This window comes from Panulirus ornatus, chromosome 2, assembly GCF_036320965.1.
Source record: "Panulirus ornatus isolate Po-2019 chromosome 2, ASM3632096v1, whole genome shotgun sequence".
NCBI lineage: Eukaryota > Metazoa > Arthropoda > Malacostraca > Decapoda > Palinuridae > Panulirus > Panulirus ornatus.
In genome coordinates this window covers 77,657,477-77,677,311 of record NC_092225.1, presented here as the reverse complement: position 1 = coordinate 77,677,311, position 19,835 = coordinate 77,657,477, and the positions used below count along the sequence as shown (strand labels likewise).

At 44.5% G+C, this 19,835-nt stretch overlaps 1 protein-coding gene across 1 annotated transcript in view; it reads right to left on the bottom strand.

The window, feature by feature from the left end:
- LOC139757464 (xanthine dehydrogenase/oxidase-like) overlaps positions 1-19,835 on the bottom strand; it is a 76,686-nt gene that overhangs the window by 47,372 nt on the left and 9,479 nt on the right. The window contains exons 3-6 of the mRNA XM_071677992.1: positions 19,679-19,775; positions 8,147-8,382; positions 7,913-8,038; positions 11-696 (exon numbers count right to left, since the gene is read on the bottom strand). Of these exons, the coding sequence (XP_071534093.1) occupies positions 11-696; positions 7,913-8,038; positions 8,147-8,382; positions 19,679-19,775 (1,145 nt within the window). The remainder of the gene's footprint in view (positions 1-10; positions 697-7,912; positions 8,039-8,146; positions 8,383-19,678; positions 19,776-19,835) is intronic.

Genomic DNA, 19,835 nt, shown 5'->3' with positions numbered 1-19,835 from the left:
GTTGGCAAACCTTCAGTTCAGGTGGGAATATGATCTCCTGCGTCGGGTCGTAACCTGTGGACAGCCTTGGGCTGTCATCATCGTTGATGCCCTGGGACGCCTCATCACACTGGACGTGCCCCTTCGCCCGAGATCTTCTGGTGACGTCATCATTCACCCTGACGCTGCAATCCTCAACACATCCATTTGTTTTAACGCTGTTGTGCTCGCCATGACCATTTAAGCTGCTTCCCCGAACACATTCTTCAGGTTTGAGGACGTCGTGATGTACCGTGTCACCGTTCCCGACGTGTTCAGGGGTTCTAAGACTGCCGTTCAGGATATGAACCTCGATGTTGGCGTTGTTCTTCTGGTTCTGATGGGTAGGGTTGAAGTTATCGTGATCAGCAAGTTTGAGGCCACTGTGGCTGGCGTGATCACCCGACTTGAAAATGTTGTTCTCGACATCATCATCATCTGGTGTGTTAAGGCTGCTGTTGTTGGTATGGTCACTCACGTGGAAGCCTTCCTTGTTAGCGTTGTCAGTTCTCCAGGGGTCATCCTTAGCCACACATTCATTTGCTGCGTCTCCATCAACCCGTCCATTGGCTTGAATACCTTGGTCACTTTCACGTCCATTGACCCTGGCGACACTTTCATCAACCTCGGTGCCTCGTCCAGAAACGCTTTTGTTCTTCTTGGTTCCTACGTCGTCCTCTGAGGGAAAAGGAAACGTCAATAACCTACACAATTACCAGAAAGAAAAAGGGAATATTGGCAGAACAGAAGACACTTATACTAGCCTTTCAGCAGTATGGTACAGGTGACCACTCCCAGTCAAGCCCTGTATATGGCCCACTCTAGGGTAACATATATAACTAACTGCCATAAGCGTCCTACATTGACCATCTACGGTTCAAGGAACCTCACATGCACATCCGTAGCACCCATGGGAGTGACGTCCAATATACCCCTACTCTTTGAACAAATATTTCTTAAAAACTTTATAATTTTGATTTATGAATGTGTCGATAAGAATAAACAAAATGCATAAACATGCCCATTTTCTGAGAAAAGTAAATCATACATAACTCGGAAGATATCAGGCTGAACCGCACCTTGTACAAAATGGTTCGTACAGAAGAGACGAAGACGCCGGCGGGCCTGGGGTCAGAACCTGTGTGATGATGAGAATGTCCCCGCCTCCTAGTGGGCTTCTTAGGCCTGTTCAGGACATGGATACCGCGGGGGGGGTAACTCGAGCCGGGTCAGCTTTCGGTTGGTTACGCCTGCCATAGCGGTGCTGCTTTACCCCAGCCCAAGCTGGTACAGCTTTATCTGCCGATGAACAGCTGGGCGACCTACGCAGCGACGACTACCCGGATCACTGAATCAAAAGGGCAACAGCTGTGCTACTGACCACTCCACCAAGGTGCACACCATCCCATGTTGCCCGTGCAGTATGTCTAGATTGTATGTGTTGAGCGTAAGTTTCAGTACAGCGGTATAAATACTCTCATAATCAACTCAAAACTCAGTACATACAGTGAAGTATACACCTATATACCAGCAACCACGGCCTCAGACAGTACTTTTCCTAGTGCGTGTCGTAACCGTGGACAGCCGGGAGGGTAGCTACCTAGACTCATGGGAGACCCTTAATGTTGTGGAAATATGAACAAATACACCACACACACACACAACAACAACAACAACATTCAGGAATGGACTAAAGCCAACGACGTCACCATCAACTACACCAAGACTGAGCGGTTACTCATCATTCTAGGTGCCCTTTGACATCACATTAGGTCCTGATATCCTCCGTGTAGTAAGAGACTTCAAACATCTTGGTATCACAATAGACGACGGTTTAAAGCGGAGGACTCGTGTCATCACTATCATCAAATCTTCCTCATACCGTATGTACATTCTCTGTTGACTGAAATCACTAGGCGTCCCACCAGTTGAGCTCAGGAATATTTATACCATCTTTATTCTACCTAAGCTCACGGACGCCTCCCCACCCTGGTCCTTCTCGCAAACAACAACACCTGAGGGACCAGCTAGAAAGAATACAGAAAAGGGCGTGCAGAATCATCCTGAGCGCTTCTTACACCACCTACCAAGAGGCCCTTATTCCGAAGAACCTGTCCACCATCTCCGACCAAAGCGGACAAGAAACTGCCGACCAGACAGGCGTCAGAGAAGAACCTTAAACTAGGTGAACTTCAGTGGAGCATTCATTAAGCGTGATAGACCGAGGGAAGAAGGCATAAAGCAAAAAATAAAGTCAAGAGGTGAAAAACGGAAGACATCAAATGAGGCAAGAGAACACTACTGTAGAGAGGTCAAGAATACCAGCTGATGGTAATATTACACCGAGAGTACTGTAAGCTGATGGATTAGATGCAAGTTGCAAAGAGCTGGAATGCAAGGGCCGTGCAAGAGAAAACGTACCATGCATCGTTGGGAGTTGTGGAGGTGCAGCTTACTAAAGAGGTGAGATCTCACGTTTTCTGTCCAGAGGGGTACATGATAGTGAGGATGGAGAGGGACGGCAAAAGGAGGAGATGGAATGACTCCTGGTAAGGGATGACCTCAAGTTTCAGGAAACGGTAGCAAATGAGCCATTACGACTATACATAATGGGAAGGATAACTGTAGGAAGGATAGGACGTTAATGTTATATAATCCTCAAAAGAATTTTAGCGTTCCAGGACAAATACACAGTGAGAACAATGAAAGAATAATCAGGATGGGGCGTACATGAGGTAGTTAAACATTACTTCTTAAAGAAGGCAAAGTACTAATGGGGGAAGAGTCTCGGTGACAGGGAAGTACAAATCTCTCGATCGTATGGAGGAAAATTTTGTGCACCAGCATGTCAGTGAACACACGAAGATAAGTGGGACTGATGCACCACCATCATCACCAGATGTTGTCTTCATACGTATACTACCGTGGATATTGAGAATATCATTTGCAATCCGCCAATTGGGAAAAAGTGTTCAAGTAATTCTTAAGTTTGATACTGTCGCAAATGAGAAGTGTGACTGAACGAGAGGATATATTCGTGGAAATTAAACAAAACCTCAAACATTTTCATGGCAACGTATTGGAAAATTGGCGTTCATTATTCAGCACCTGGGCCGTCGTGGTGAAAGGGTCAGAGAAGTTTACATTGGAGTAATAGCAGTGGGAATGGTGGGGCAGTGAGAAAAACTGATTACTCGAGCGACGTTATGAAGCAATACTGGCGATACTCTATACAAGTAACCGAACCTACGTAATGAACCAATCTCATAACTAACTATGGAATGGATATCTTATTGGGATCTGACAAACACTCTTTCCGAACTTTGTGATTCCTTCACACTAGCGCTCACGCCTGGGGTGCACAATAACCTGGCTGGAGATACCGGCACACATCAGATCAATCAAGTCAGCCAACTTATGCAACGTGCAAGAGAACATGGAACGAGGGTGTGGAGGTACACCAGGCGGTGGAGCTGGAGCAGGGTGTGTGTGGTGGTGCAGCAGAGTGTGGAGGTGTAGCAGGATGTGGAAGTGTAGCAGGGTGTGGTGGTGTAAGAAGAATGTGGTGGTGAAGCAGAGTGTGATGATGTAACAGGGTGTGGAAGTGTAGCAGGGTGTGGTGGCGTAGCAGGGAGTGGTAGTACAACAGGGTGTGGAGGTGTAGCAAGTTGTGGTGGTGTAGCAGGGTGTGGTGGTACAAAAGGGTGTGGAGGTGTAGCAAGTTGTGGTGGTGTAGCAAGTTGTGGTGGTGTAGCAGAGTGCGGAGGTGTAGCAGGGCGTGGAAGTGTAGCAAGGTGGGGTGGTGTAGCAGGGTGTGGTGGTGCTGCAGGGTGTGGTGGTGTAGCAAGGTATGGAGGTGAAGCAGGTTGTGGTGACGTAGCAGAGTGTAGTGGTGTAGCAGAGTGTGGAGGTGTAGCTGGGTGGGGAGGTGAAGCAGGTTGTGGTGGTGTAGCAGGGTGTGGAGGTGTAGCAGAGTGTGGAGGTGTAGCACTGTTGTGGTGTAGCAGAGTGTGTGATGTAGCAGGGTGTGAAGGTGCTGCAGAGTGTGGACGTATAGCAAGTTGTGTTGGTGTAACAGAGTTTGGAGTTGTAGCAGGGTGTGAAGGTGTAGCAGAGTGTGGAGGTGTAGCAGAGTGAAGTGGTTTAGCAGGGAGGGGTGGCGTGGAAGAGTGCGGAAGTTTAGCAGGTTGTGGAGGAGTAGCAGTGTGGAGGTGTAGCAGAGTGCGGTGGTGTAGCAGCGTGTGGAGATGTAGAAGGGTGTATTGGTGTAGCAGCGTGTGGAGGTGTAGCAGAGTGTGGAGATGTAGCAGAGTGTGGTGGTGTAGCAGTGTGTGGTGGTGTAGCAGGGTGTGGAGATGTAGAAGGGTGTGTTGGTGTAGCAGAGTGTGGAGGTGTAGCAGAGTGTGGTGGTGTAGCAGGGTGTGTTGATGTAGCAGAGTGCGGAGGTGTAGCAGAGTGTGGTGGTGTAGCAGAGTGTGATGATGTAGCAGGGTGTGGAGGTGTAGCAGGGTGTGCTGGTGTAGCAGAGTGTGAAGGTGTAGCAGGGTGTGGTGGTGTAGCATAGTGTGGAAGTGTAGCAGAGTGTGGTGATGTAGCAGGGTGAAGAGGTGTAGCAGGGTGTGGTAGTATAGCAGGATGTGGAGGTGTAGCAGAGCGTGGAGGTGTAGCAGGGTGTGGTGGTGTAGCAGGGTATGTTTGTGTAGCAGGGTGTGGAGGTGTAGCAGAGTGTGGAGGCGTAGCAGAGTGTGTTGGTGTAGTAGGGTGTATTGTTGTGGCAGGGTGTGACGGTGTAGCAGGGTATGGAGGTGTAGTAGGGTGTGGTGGTGTAGCAGGGTGTGGAGATGTATCAGAGTGTGGAGGTGTAGCAGAGTGTAGTGGTGGTGTAGCAGTGTGGTGGTGTAGCAGAGTGTGGATGTGTAGCAAGTTATGTTGGTGCAGCAGAGTGTGGAGGTGTAGCAGGTTTTGGAGTTGTAGCAGTGTGTGGAGGTGTAGCAAAGTGTGGAGGTGTAGCAGGAAGTGTAGGTGTAGGAGGGTGTGGAGGTGTAGCAGAGTGTTGAGGTATAGCAGGGTGTGGAGGTTTAGCAGGGTGTAGTGGTGTTGCAGAGTGTGGAGGTGTAGCAGGTTTTGGAGGTGTAGCAGAGTGTGGAGGTGTAGCTAAGTGTGTTGGTGTAGCAGGGTGTGGAGGTGTAGCAGAGTGTGGAGGTGTAGCAGGGTGTGGAGGTATAGCAAGGTGTGGAGGTGTAGCAGAGTGTGGAGGTGTAGCAAAGTGTGTTGGTGTAGCAGGGTGTGGAGGTGTAGCAGAGCGTGGTGGTGTAGTAGAGTGTGGTGGTGTAGCAGAGTGTGGTGGTGTAGTAGAGTGTGGTGGTGTAGCAAGGTGTGGTGGTGTAGCAGAGTGTGGTGGTGTAGCAGAGTGTGGTGGTGTAGCAGGGTGTGGTGGTGTAGCAGGGTGTGGTGGTGTAGCAGAGTGTGGAGGTGTAGCAGAGTGTGGTGGTGTAGTAGAGTGTGGAGGTGTAGCAGGGTGTAGTGGTGCAGCAGGGTGTGGTGGTGTAGCAGAGTGTGGTGGTGTAGCAGGGTGTGGTGGTGTAGCAGGGTGTAGTGGTGCAGCAGGGTGTGGTGGTGTAGCAGAGTGTGGTGGTGTAGCAGGGTGTGGTGGTGTAGCAGGGTGTGGTGGTGTAATCATATTACATAACAGATGACTAAGAGTAATTGTGGGTCGCGCACTGGGTAGTGGGTTTGCGCAACACGCCTCACATTGCGTCATACAAACATGAAATGATGAGATTAAATGACGTGAAGACTGGTATGTCTGTAGTTACTATAAATGAAGATTTAATGTGATTATCTTATCATCATCCGTTTCTTGTGCAGTCACCCACTGACAAAGCATTTAAATGACAGCTTTAGCGAAGTGCACATGTGTAGAGGAAGGTGGATGAGGCAAGTAGTGAATATACAGAGAGTACAATACATCGTCATATATAGGTTGTATGTTGGCCCGAGTGGGTACCAGAGAACCAGCTGGTCATTGTCCTCTCAGTGAGGGAGGAATGGCCATGATGGCCCAAGTCAAGGCACAACACATGACAGAGGACACATGTATAAAATTCCATTGATCTTAATCACAATGTGATGCTAGTGGTTACATAGGGAAATTATCATTCATATGATCAAACAAGTACAGAACGTGAGGTGAGGGCAACACAGGGTAGTTGATGAATAGGCCCAAGTGGGTCCACTATTAGATATCACAGGTCAAAGGTGGGCCGAAGGACCTTGGGGTCATAGGTCATCTTCCCGTCATAGTAAAATATAAGAGAAAATTCATTATGATGAGAGATGTACAATTTACAGAATTGCAAAATGAATTCTAAGTTTCATCACAATTTATAGAATACAATGTGACATTGGTAATTCCAAAAAAAGAATCGTTTTTCACCGTTACATAAAAACGTTACCGTTACCTAAGACCGTTACACTAAGTCTGCCAAGCTTGTTTATCAAGGTTACCAGTAAGGTAATGATGCACATGTCCAAGTGAAGGTATCCATAGGAAATGGATATGTAGGTCACGTTTCTAAGCTTCACCAAGCAGGAAATGAGTGATGGAGGGAACAGTTTCCTGGTGGGCGCTCCCTCCAGTGTGTGTTGCGGGAGCTGGATTACAATCAGGCAGGTCACAGTACGAGTCCCGAGTTATCAGTAGAGAAACCATGGAGATGATGACATAACTGGGCGGTGTGTGAGGCTGTTGGAGATGATGCAGTCTGGGACTTTACAAACACACGACTTTACGAAAACATGTCGGTACTCCCTAACCGTAATATCATTATCATTATCATCATTACTATTATCATTATTATTATTATTATTATTATTATTATATTATTATTATTATCATTATCATTATTATTGTTATTACTATTATTATTATTATTATTATTATTATTATTATTATCATTATTATTGTTATTATTGTTATTATTATTATAATTATTATTATTATTATTATTATTATTATTATTGATGAAGACAACATTAATAATAAAGTCTATCTTTAATAAAACAGGGTCTTTGTTTATAAATGGTTCTTTAAGTTGAACATTGTATAAAAGACTTTTCTGGAAAAATCAAAAGCTGAATCAAGGAAATGCTAGGGATACAGTAATTTACAACCAATGTTATAGATATCGTAGAGTTCATCATGTTCAAACAGATGAAGAAATGTTTCTCATTTCTAACATAATCAAAGAATCCTTTAGGGTTTCTATTGCTCCTTCCAGCAATACACACTTCATACAGGCGTTTGCCCTGACGTGTAAGTCTACGTTTCACTACGCAAATGTAAGTAATTCATTCTGTCATGTTAGTTGTTTTTCACTGGATTTCTTAAGTGCTGTTTATCTTTAGACAATGAGCACTTTTTGACGTCATGCTTGCGCCCCTTGGCCTCGTTTTGGAATAAAATCGTCTCATACGCATTGACACATACGTTCCCTGCACTACTTTGAAGGTATTACTGAACATTCTCGATGCAACAATGTACAGTAATGTTTCTTACAGCAGTACAACGTACAACAATACTACCTACAGCAGCACAATGCATAGCAGCACAACGTACAGCAGTACTACCGACAGCTGTACTACCTACAGCAGCACAACACACAACAGCACAGCGCACAGCAGCACTACGTACAGCAGCACAACACAACAGCACAACATACAACAGCAAGCCAACAAAAGAAGAAAGTACAGTAACACCGGTGCAGGAGGAAGGTTACAACATGACATTCCTCAACCATACAGTCTATATTGATACATTCTTTAGTCGTCGACCATGTAGCATTACAGACTCCAAAAAGAGAGCTTGTAGCAGAGCGGTAGTGACTTGACCCACCTGTCAATGGGGAGGCTGTTCTGCAGCAGTTGGTCCTGCCACAGCCAGCTGGCACCTGAGTCTTGGCCGTTAGGGTACCGAAGCCGTCTAGGATGGGCCGGTACCCGGTGCACCGGCAGAGGTTACCTGAGAAAGGTACAGTAAACATCATGATGACAGGGGCGAGGCAAGTGGTCCTAGACATGAAAATAAGAACAATCACAAACTGATATTCACACGTTAAGGACTACTTACCAGTGAGGTTTTCCAGGACATCTTCTTGTGAAGGGAGGTGTTTGTTCCTGAGTAGAGTGTACATCGCCATGACGATGCCTGGCGTGCAGAAGCCACACTGTGACCCGTGGGCGTTGGCCAACCTCTCCTGCACCACATGAAGACGCGTCTTGAGGCTGCCCACACCCTCCACCGTGGTGACGGCCATCCCATGTACCGCAGCCACGGGCGTCAGGCACGCGTTCACACAGTAGTGGCTACAAGATGAGACACAGCCGTCATGATAATAATCATCAGCTTCTGGATGAATCGATCAAAGTTTTTGGAGCAAACTGGTAACCTTCAAACGATCAGTTCTAGACGATAGTTTAACGTTGCCTGTGTTACAATTTCCACATTCTCTTCAAAGTTGTTCAAATCTACAGCTAACTCAGAGGACAGACAATCGAGTCATGACTACGTCTGAACCCCACCAGCGCCGCTCATGATGGATTAATTCCAGCGCTAGAGTACCCGAGAGGCATGAGTCGTCATATCAAATCCCCCAATGACCTTATACCACCGCCGTGCATTAGAACAAATTGTTGAGTCATTTACAGACGTCACAGACAGAGGCCAGTGACCTACAGGAGTAACAGCGTTGTCTAGGACCTGACCCCGTGAAATATATGTAGCAAATGTTGGCTCTTATTTGGCCACGGTACCGCCCATATGAACCTGCTGTAAGGCCAAGATGAAAAAAAGAAAAAGTGGTTTGAAACAAGAAATTCAGAATGATTAATTGTTTTACCAAAACGAAAAGAAAAAAGGAAATCATATCTTTTTCCTCCCCACCTGGAGCACAGGAAGCGTCGTCGCCTGCAGTTCTAGATACTGCATCGGGTTCACTGACAGGCAGGTGTTGACTCGTCAACAATCCACAGTGTTTTGCTGTGTTGCGACCCAACCCACCACGCCAGACCCCAGCCTACTATGTGCAGGTTTTGCACTTAACTAATCGGGTTGCTCAACCCTCAGCAATCTGGTGATATGAAGACCTAGTCTACCGTCTGTTGCCTCGTCATCTTCCTAGACCTTATCTTCACCTAAACTTACGACTTAGTCAACCAAGCTCATCAGAACCATATAGAGTGCTTGATCTGTTGGGCTCTGGGCCTATCAAGTGCCAGTGTAATTAAGCCCGACAAGGTCTAGATAGAACCACCATCCGAAAATCTTGAACACCTGCAGGTGCAAAAACCTGATTCAAAGGCACGACGCACAGAATGGCTAGCTATCTACCTTTACCCAAGCAAATATGGAATGACGGTCTGTGAAACACTGCCCCTGTCCTCTTGTATTGCAAGGCTACCATTATACGGCGAAATAACAGCTGAAGATGACTAAGTAGAAGGAAAACCAGCCTGGCAATGAATTCTCTTGCCAGGGTGATCGTGTGGTCGAATACCAAACACAGCGTTAGAGACAGACAGAGAGAAAAGGGTGGAAAATAAATAAAATAGCAGCATCCATCAACTGCGTACACCCGACCTGGCCAACACCGTCACCATGACCACCTCACACCCGACCTGGCCAACACCGTCACCATGGCCACTGTACTAACGAGCGATAGTAAACACTGAGTACATCACCATGACTAGCATCATGAACAATGAACAAAACCTTCCACTATGTAATACACCAACACTATCACACCACAGTATAGTACACCAACAATAATACAGCTACACCACAGTGTAATACACGTCACCGATACTGTCACACTACACTGTGGAAACCAACAGTCCGGGAATCATCTTGGTGACCGCTTAACAAAGTGGCCCTATCTATTCCATCTATCTGGTTATACTGCTTCTCTACCCTGCCTCGGATCAGTAGTGATTATCATGGCCAAGTCTTTTTCCTCATTTACCTTTTGTGGTTCAAGAGAATCACTACCGTGGTTTGCATTCTCGTGTTTACTACCGACGTGTAAAACGTTACTCTTACACCGATATTGATATTCATTTGCCACATACAATCCTAGCGTATCAACAGTATGACTAGCAGTCCGAAGCTGGCGACGTTCAGTCCCATACGTAAATCTATTTCCAATCTTAGTATCATCTGTGAATTTAGGTATAAGGCTCATGGTTAATGACACTACTCGTGTCTCAGAGGCTGACCGTATACCAGTGAGGAGGCACAGCCTAACTACATACAATACCAACACAACCACATCGAAACACCCAACCTACTTTGCATGAAGGTCTGCACGGACACATACACCTTCCACCAGTACATGATGAACACTACTCACTGTTTTCCAACTTTCAAGTTCAAATATTAAGTTCAGGTTCGACCAAGAACTAAAACGCCACTTCAAGATAATTCGAAAAGAATTCCGCCATTCAGTCGGAGGTATGAATGAGTGAACGGCCTCATTTGAGCACACCCCCGTTATAACCATACCTCAGAGTATGGGTACGCCAGAACGTTGCACATACACAGGGTAGACGACACGTACACTGTGTATGTCAGTATATTTGCATTCAATGTTGTTGCAATCATCAAACTCCTTGCGTTAGTCAGCCTCGTTGCATTCATCATCGGCCGCAAGTTCTTCAACATTCTTGCATACGTCAAAATTTTCGTATATGTCAACATCCTTGCACAATCCTTGCATTCCCAATCATCTTTGCGTTCGTTAACATCCTTACAAATAACATCCTTGTTATTATCATCTTTAATTTCCTCAAAATTTCTCCGTTCAACATCCTTGCATTCAACAACCTTGCAGTTCTAACATCCTTGCACTCAATATACTTGCAAATATTAATATTCTTGCATTCGTCAACATCCTTGGTGACGTCGTGCTTGTAACATCACCGTGCTGGTGACATCGTGTTTGTGACATCACTCTACTGGTGATATCGTGCTTGTAACATCACCATGCTGGTGACATCGTACTATTGACATCACTCTACTGGTGACATCGTGCTTGTTACCACCGTGCCGGTGACATCGTGCTCGTGACATCACTCTACTGGTGACATCCCGTCACAACGATACATGCTGTAGGTCAGCGCTCATGTCGACACAATCAGCAGGGACCACTGCTCACTCACATCCTGCTAACCCGCTGCTCTCTGGCTACTGTTTACTTCCGTTCATCATAAATCTGTGATATCAATTTCCTGGTCAATGGCCGCTTACCAGGTGAGCCGACAAACCCGCTTGCTCTCCAAGGACTTCACTAACTCCCCACCCTCAACCCCACCTCCCTCTTGCGCCTGGTGCTCCGAGAAGCCATCTACTGGACGCATATATTAGGTTGCCATATAATCATCAGAAGTAATCAGTCTACGTAACTCCCATTTAGAGATCAACTGTGCTCCTTTCGCTTGTGTCATTTCATTTGGGTGTAAACAACACTGGGTTAAGGCTACGGGAGTTCTCTGTAGTATTTATTCATCCACTGCAGTTCAAAACAATAGTCGTTGATCTATTACGTTGTTCTCACTCTCCTTTGATACATTTCCTCGCGTTTTCTGCTTGATGGCGTTGTTAAAATAAGGAATAGTAATTCTATGGTTGTGAGGCATGGGCTATAGATAAGGTTGTGCGGAGGAGGGTGGATGTGTTGGAAATGAGATGTTTGAGGACAACATGTGGTGTGAGGTGGTTTGATCGAGTAAGTAATGAAAGGGTAAGAGAGATGTGTGGTAATAAAAAGTGTGGTTGAGAGAGCAGAAGAGGAGGTGTTGAAATGGTTAGGTCACATGGAGAGAATGAGCGAGGAAAAAATGACAAAGAGGATATATGTGTCAGAGGTGGAGGGAACGAGGTGAAGTAGGAGACTAAATTGGAGGTGGAAGGATGGAGTGGAAAGGATTTTGAGTGATCGGGGCCTGAACATACAGGAGGATGAGAGGCATGCAAGGAATAGAGTGAATTGAATGATGTGGTATACCGGGGTCGACGTGATGTTAATGGACTGAACGAGGGCATGTGAAACGTCTGGGGTAAACCATGGAAAGGTCTGTGGGGACTGGATGTGGAAAGGGAGCTGTGGTTTCGGTGCATTACACATGACAGCTAAAGACTGAGCGTGAACAAATGTGGCCTTTTTTTTTTTTTTTGGTCTGTTTATCTGGCGCTACTTTGCTGAAGCAGGGGGTAGTGATGCTGTTTCCTGTGGGGCTGGGTAGCGCCAGAATGGATGAAGGCAAGCAAGTATGAATATGTGTATATATGTATATGTCTATGTATGTATATGTACATGTATGTATATGTGCGTGTATGGGCGTTTATATATATATATATATATATATATATATATATATATATATATATATATATATATATATATATATATATATATATATATATATTATTTTTTTTTTATTATACTTTGTCGCTGTCTCCCGCGTTTGCGAGGTAGCGCAAGGAAACAGACGAAAGAAATGGCCCAAACCCCCCCCCCCCATACACATGTATATACATACGTCCACACACGCAAATATACATACCTACACAGCTTTCCATGGTTTACCCCAGACGCTTCACATGCCTTGATTCAATCCACTGACAGCACGTCAACCCCGGTATACCACATCGCTCCAATTCACTCTATTCCCTGCCCTCCTTTCACCCTCCTGTATGTTCAGGCCCCGATCATACAAAATCTTTTTCACTCCATCTTTCCACCTCCAATTTGGTCTCCCTCTTCTCCTCGTTCCCTCCACCTCCGACACATATATCCTCTTGGTCAATCTTTCCTCACTCATTCTCTCCATGTGCCCAAACCACTTCAAAACACCCTCTTCTGCTCTCTCAACCACGCTCTTTTTATTTCCACACATCTCTCTTACCCTTACGTTACTCACTCGATCAAACCACCTCACACCACACATTGTCCCCAAACATCTCACCTCCAGCACATCCATCCTCCTGCGCACAACTCCATCCACAGCCCACGCCTCGCAACCATATATATATATATATATATATATATATATATATATATATATATATATATATATATATATATGTGTGTGTGTGTGTGTGTGTGTGTGTGTGTGTGTGTGTGTGTGTGTGTGTGTATGTGTGTGTGTGTGAGTGGATGGGCCATTCTTCGTATTTTTCTTGGCGCTACCTCACTGACGCGGGAAACAGCGGGTTGATTTATCTTTGAGTCTGTTTTTCTCTTGAGCTAGAGAGCATCATCTATGGGGAACTCGGGTATTTTTACATATATTAAGAAAAAAAGATCCTTGTGTCAGTATCAAGAGACTCATTACCTCACCCAGTCGTGAAGACGTTGACGAAAATCCCACTGTTCACTGGAGACTGTCTACCCGGTGAGGATGACCCCATCTTGTTTCTAACCCTCCTGTTCATCCAGACCAGCACCTTTATAACATCCACCCCCGGGGTGACACGGCCACATCTCCTACCACCCCTTCCCTCCCACCCAATAACCCCACTACCCTTACGTCATCCACCCTTACCACATCCCCAGAACGTCACGAACAACAAGCTCTAACCCAACTACAGCCGGATATGTTGTACGTCTGAGTGAACAGGACAGATGGATAAAGGGAAACTCCTCGACCAGTTCCTGTCACAGTTGGGGCTAGGCACCTTGAGGGAGACCACAGGGTGCTGCCAGGGCTGGCTGTTATCACCAGTGTTCTCCACTTGTACCAGGTAAAATAACTTTCCAGATAAACTAGAAAACGCCATCAACTTCATATTACCAGCCACACCTTCTTCAGACGATCCCTCCATTCAAGAACAACGTGGATGTGGCAGAGTGGGTTGGTCCTACCCGGACCCCATCGTGCGTTTACCCAGGGACAACACCAACAGCACCTCTGCTGAGCCCCGGCCATAGAGGCATCAGGTGACAGCAATGGAGGTACAATGTATTAGGCTTTGCAAGGCTATAAGCCTATAGTGTGGGGCCTGTGCTGATCCTCACGACGCTACAGACTGCACGACCCGCGATGGAGTCATTACGGCAGTCCCAGAAGAATATGCTGTTTGCAAAGCCGAGAGAATGTGGACGTGACACAGGGGACTCTCTTACGCTAGCCACCAACACACTCCATCCCACCCTAATTGTGAGGACTCACATGTCACTGAATATCAAACAACCTCTGACATTCAACGTGGCTCCCACCCACAGGGAGAACAAAGGGATGCGTGTAGTTTTGATAATACAATCACAGGTTTCTGCAGGTCTTCAAAGATTTTCTTTCTTTTTTTTTCTTCTTCTTCTTCTTCTTAGTTGGGAAGAAGAGTGATGGGATTACGCCAAGGCTTATGTAAAGTAAATTGAGTCAGACTTTTAGACGTGGAAAGAGTGGGGAAGATGTGGAGAAACTTCACGTATACAAGATATCCCCTTGAGAAAAATCTGCGTTGCCGGGAAGGAGAAAAGTTGTTGTGGGAGTAAGGACCCAGATGGCATGAGTAAGAAAGTAATGTTATAATCAGTCATGAAGGAAGGTCTTACTGGGTATCTAAGATAAGTGACGACAATCAAGAGAATGAAATGGACATAAGATTGCAAAGAAAGTGTAGGAGGAAAATCAGAAACAATAAGAAAAACTGAATTATTGTTTCTATACATCGTGAAATACGTAAGAAGTAAAATGAAATCAAGGACACGTAGCAGCACATGAATAAGCAATGGTAATGAAATGCATTATTCCCTTCTTAACAGGTCTTTCGACTTGATGTTTACTATCGTAAATTCGTTTTATAAACCACAAGTATAAAACGTATTTCTGGGGATCGAAAATGAGAAATTGGACATTACAAATACTGAATGCCATTAAGTAATTAAAACCAAACATTTAAAGTGGTCCAGACGATATCTTCCCCACAATACTGAAAGAAGCTAGCAGGCATATAGTTTTCCCAGTCACCAAAATATTCATTAAAATATTATAGGAAGAGAAAAAGCCTTATAACTGCATGCTAGCTAACGTAACACCAATTTTGAAAAAAAGAGATAGAAAATGTGCTTCAAACTACTACCCCATTAGCTTCACCGGCTTAAGGAACAATAATATACAATAATCAGAAAAAAAATCGTTGATGTACTAGAATACTGCATGATGCATATATTTTTTTTTTTTTTTTCCTCCTCATTATTTTCCTGCCGGTAATAGAGCCGGAGGGAGAAGATGGTGGGGAGGTACCCTCTGTTTTGCCACCCCGTTTCTACTACCATATTCAGGCCACCAACAATAGATAACCTCGTTATGGACCATCAGGTCTCATATCATCTGTCCCTCTAATGCTCTTCCATGCGCTCTATAGTTGCGTAAGATCAGATTCTCTCCCACCTGGACACTATGCCTCACCATACCTGCCACCGTCACATCCTGTTAGAGAGGGTCCTTGATTCGCCTCCCCTTAACTGTAGTTCGGCATCATAAACGCCCTAAGCTCATCCGAGCGTGTCGTGCGGGCAACGACGAGAACAGCCTCATTCCAACTGTTGTCAATATCTGAAACAACCGACCATGTTTCCTGCTTACCTGACCCTCTCCCAGTGTCGGTGTTCCTCTGTCTTTATAATGAATCTTCTCTCGACGTTTCCAGTCTTCGGCTGCATCTAATCAATAAACCTTTACTCACTGTCATTATTAGTATCATTATTATTATCATTATTATTATTTTTTTTTTTTTTTTTTTTCGCTGTCTCCCGCGTTTGCGAGGTAGCGCAAGGAAACAGACGAAAGAAATGGCCCAACCCACCCCCATACACATGTATATACATACGTCCACACACGCAAATATACATACCTACACAGCTTTCCGTGGTTTACCCCAGACGCTTCACATGCCTTGATTCAATCCACTGACAGCACGTCAACCCCGGTATACCACATCGCTCCAATTCACTCTATTCCTTGCCCTCCTTTCACCCTCCTGCATGTTCAGGCCCCGATCACACAAAATCTTTTTCACTCCATCTTTCCACCTCCAATTTGGTCTCCCTCTTCTCCTCGTTCCCTCCACCTCCGACACATATATCCTCTTGGTCAATCTTTCCTCACTCATTCTCTCCATGTGCCCAAACCATTTCAAAACACCCTCTTCTGCTCTCTCAACCACGCTCTTTTTATTTCCACACATCTCTCTTACCCTTACGTTACTTACTCGATCAAACCACCTCACACCACACATTGTCCTCAAACATCTCATTTCCAGCACATCCATCCTCCTGCGTACAACTCTATCCATAGCCCACGCCTCGCAACCATACAACATTGTTGGAACCACTATTCCTTCAAACATACCCATTTTTGCTTTACGAGATAATGTTCTCGACTTCCACACATTCTTCAAGGCTCCCAGAATTTTCGCCCCCTCCCCCACCCTATGATCCATTTCCGCTTCCATGGTTCCATCCGCTGCCAGATCCACTCCAAGAATCTAAAACACTTTACTTCCTCCAGTTTTTCTCCATTTAAACTCACCTCCCAATTGAATTGACCCTCAACCCTACTGTACCTAATAACCTTGCTCTTATTCACATTTACTCTTAACTTTCTTCTTCCACACACTTTACCAAACTCAGTCACCAGCTTCTGCAGTTTCTCACATGAATCAGCCACCAGCGCTGTATCATCAGCGAACAACAACTGACTCACTTCCCAAGCTCTCTCATCCCCAACAGACTTCATACTTGTCCCTCTTTCCAAAACTCTTGCATTCACCTCCCTAACAACCCCATCCATAAACAAATTAAACAACCATGGAGACATCACACACCCCTGCCGCAAACCTACATTCACTGAGAACCAGTCACTTTCCTCTCTTCCTACACGTACACATGCCTTACATCCTCGATAAAAACTTTTCACTGCTTCTAACAACTTGCCTCCTACACCATATATTCTTAATACCTTCCACAGAGCATCTCTATCAACTCTATCATATGCCTTCTCCAGATCCATAAATGCTACATACAAATCCATTTGCTTATTATTATCATTATTATTATTATTATTATTATTATTATTATTATTATTATTATTATTATCATTATTATTATTATTATTATTATCATTATTATCATTATTATTATCATTATCATTCCTATCATAATTATTATTATTGTTATTATCGTTATCATTATCATCTTCATTATCATTATTATTTTTATTATTATCATAACTATTATTATTATTATTATCATTATTATTATTTTCACTGTTATAATGGTTTTTCATACTTATTTGCGATTTCCCGCAATAGCGAGGTAACGTAAGAAAGTATTCTTTTTCCTCTATCCCCAGGGATATGTTATAATCATTATCATGATTATCATCATTATCATTAGTGAACTGATAGCTGATAATTCATACTTGTCATCAATGAACTGATTAATCATACTTTTCATTAATGTACTGATAACATACTTAATGAACTAATTAATCATACTTTTCATTAGTGAACTGATAACATACTTGTCATAAGTGAACTGATAACATACTTGTCATAAGTGAACTGATAACATACTTGTCATAAGTGAACTGATAACTCATACTTGTCAATAGTGAAGTGATAACTCATATTTTTCATTAGTGAACAGATTGATCATACTTTTCATTAGTGAACTGATTAATCATACTTGTCATTAGTGAACAGATTAATCATATTTGTCATCGGTGAACTGAATAATCATACTTACCATAGTGAACTGATTAATCATACTTGTCGTTGGTGAACTGATTAATCACACTTGTCATTAGTGAACTGATTAATCATACTTGTCAATAGTGAACTGATTAACCATACTTGCCATTAGTGAATCGATTAATCATACTTGTCATTAGTGAATTGACTAATCATACTTGTCGTTAGTGAACTGGTTAATCATACTTACCATTAATGAATCAATTAATCATACTTGTCATTGGTGAATTGATTAATCATACTTGTCATTAGATACATAGCCTAAAATGAGTTACCCCGAGGGCTTGCACAAGGCAATTAGGTTTCCTTTATATAAAAACAAGGAGGACAAAAGTGAGCACTCGAGTTACAGAGGCAAAAGTCGGCTAACTGTGCTAGGTAAGGAAGTTGAGGGAGAGAGGTGGGTGAGGGAGAGGGTGGCGTCACGCACACAGCAGCAAACTGAGGAGGAGCAACGCGGCTTTAGGAGCAGAGGAGGATACTTGGGCCAGGTATTTGCTGTGAAGTTTTTGTGTGAGTAATACTTGAGAGAGAGAGAGAGAGAGAGAGAGAGAGAGAGAGAGAGAGAGAGAGAGAGAGAGAGAGAGAGAGAGAGAGAGAGAGAGAGAGAGAGAGAGAGAGGTGCCTCTAGTGGCACATGCGAGAGAAACTCCAGAAGCTGACGTCTGAGTCGGGGGAGTGGGTGAAAGAGGGAAGCTGAGGCTGAATCTGAAGAACTTAGGATTATAAGCTGCAAGGTAGGATGGTGTAAGTGTGAGTTTGAAAGAGAAGAATCTGGAGGAAGTGAAGCGTTTTGGGTCCCTGGGAGTGGGTATGGCAACGGGAGGAACCACGGAGGTGAGTAACAGGGTGGGAGAGGGGACTGGTCGTGGGTGCACTGACGATCGAGTGGGAGGAATGTTGCCTGCCGACGATATGTGTGCTGTGGCGGGTTAATCGTGCCATGAATGACTGTGCAGGAACAAGGTATAGTGGCAGGCGCAGTCTGAAAGAGAAAGCTGACCAGGGTGTCTTGAAATGGTTTGGACATACGGAGAAATGAGCGAGTAATGACAGACTATGAGGATCCGCGTGTCAGAAGTCGAGAGAGCAAAAGGAAACGGGTAGACCGAGAGGATGGAAAAGTCAACTTCTCTGTGCAAATGAGAAATGGGCATTCGAGATACAAACGGATGATGGCGAATGCCAGAGAAGCTAAGCAGTGCCTGGAACATTACCACCTACAGTGGCTTGAAACACAATTACCTGATGAGACCAGCAGCCACACCTAACACCGCAAAGTACTGCAAGGAACCTTACTTCAACGCGGCGTGGCGGAACTCTCCTGTTTTTTAGTGAGCATCCAACCCAGCCTTACTGGAAAGATGACCAGTTTCATGCACTAAAGACTGTAGAAACACCTACCAATAGGGGAAGATATGGCTGAAGAGCCACGTAACATACTTACAAACCTTGAAAGAAACAAAAATACGAAGGAGGGGCTGTTTCATGACGAGAACTGTAGCCGGTCGAGGCTAAAGAGAACTTTCGTATTATACTTTGACGTATGGTTAACATTCTGGCTTAATGACGGCCATTTAATCCGACAACATTCATGCACATCTATGAAACAATTACATTGTATATATTGAGATAAACTGTCATGCACTACCACAAGTTCCATAAACTAAAGACAGACGAACAAAAACTGTTTTACTATTTCTTTTTAAATCCATCCATTCACCTCGAAAGATTTGGAAGATAATATCTATTTACTGTTATTTCTATACAGTGATAATGATCACAATGTATCGCAGGCTATACATCATTATTTACACTCACAAGTGGTAAGACAACACCCAGCGACCCTACCTGATAACACGTTGGCTGTGGTGGTACCGGGAAAGCATGACAGTACAGGCGCCACAACCTCCCTCGCCACAACCCAGCTTACTCCCTGTCAGTCGTACTGCAAACTGGTTAAGGAATCATATAATCTTGGCCTCCCAAGCTGGTCATCAAGTTGTAT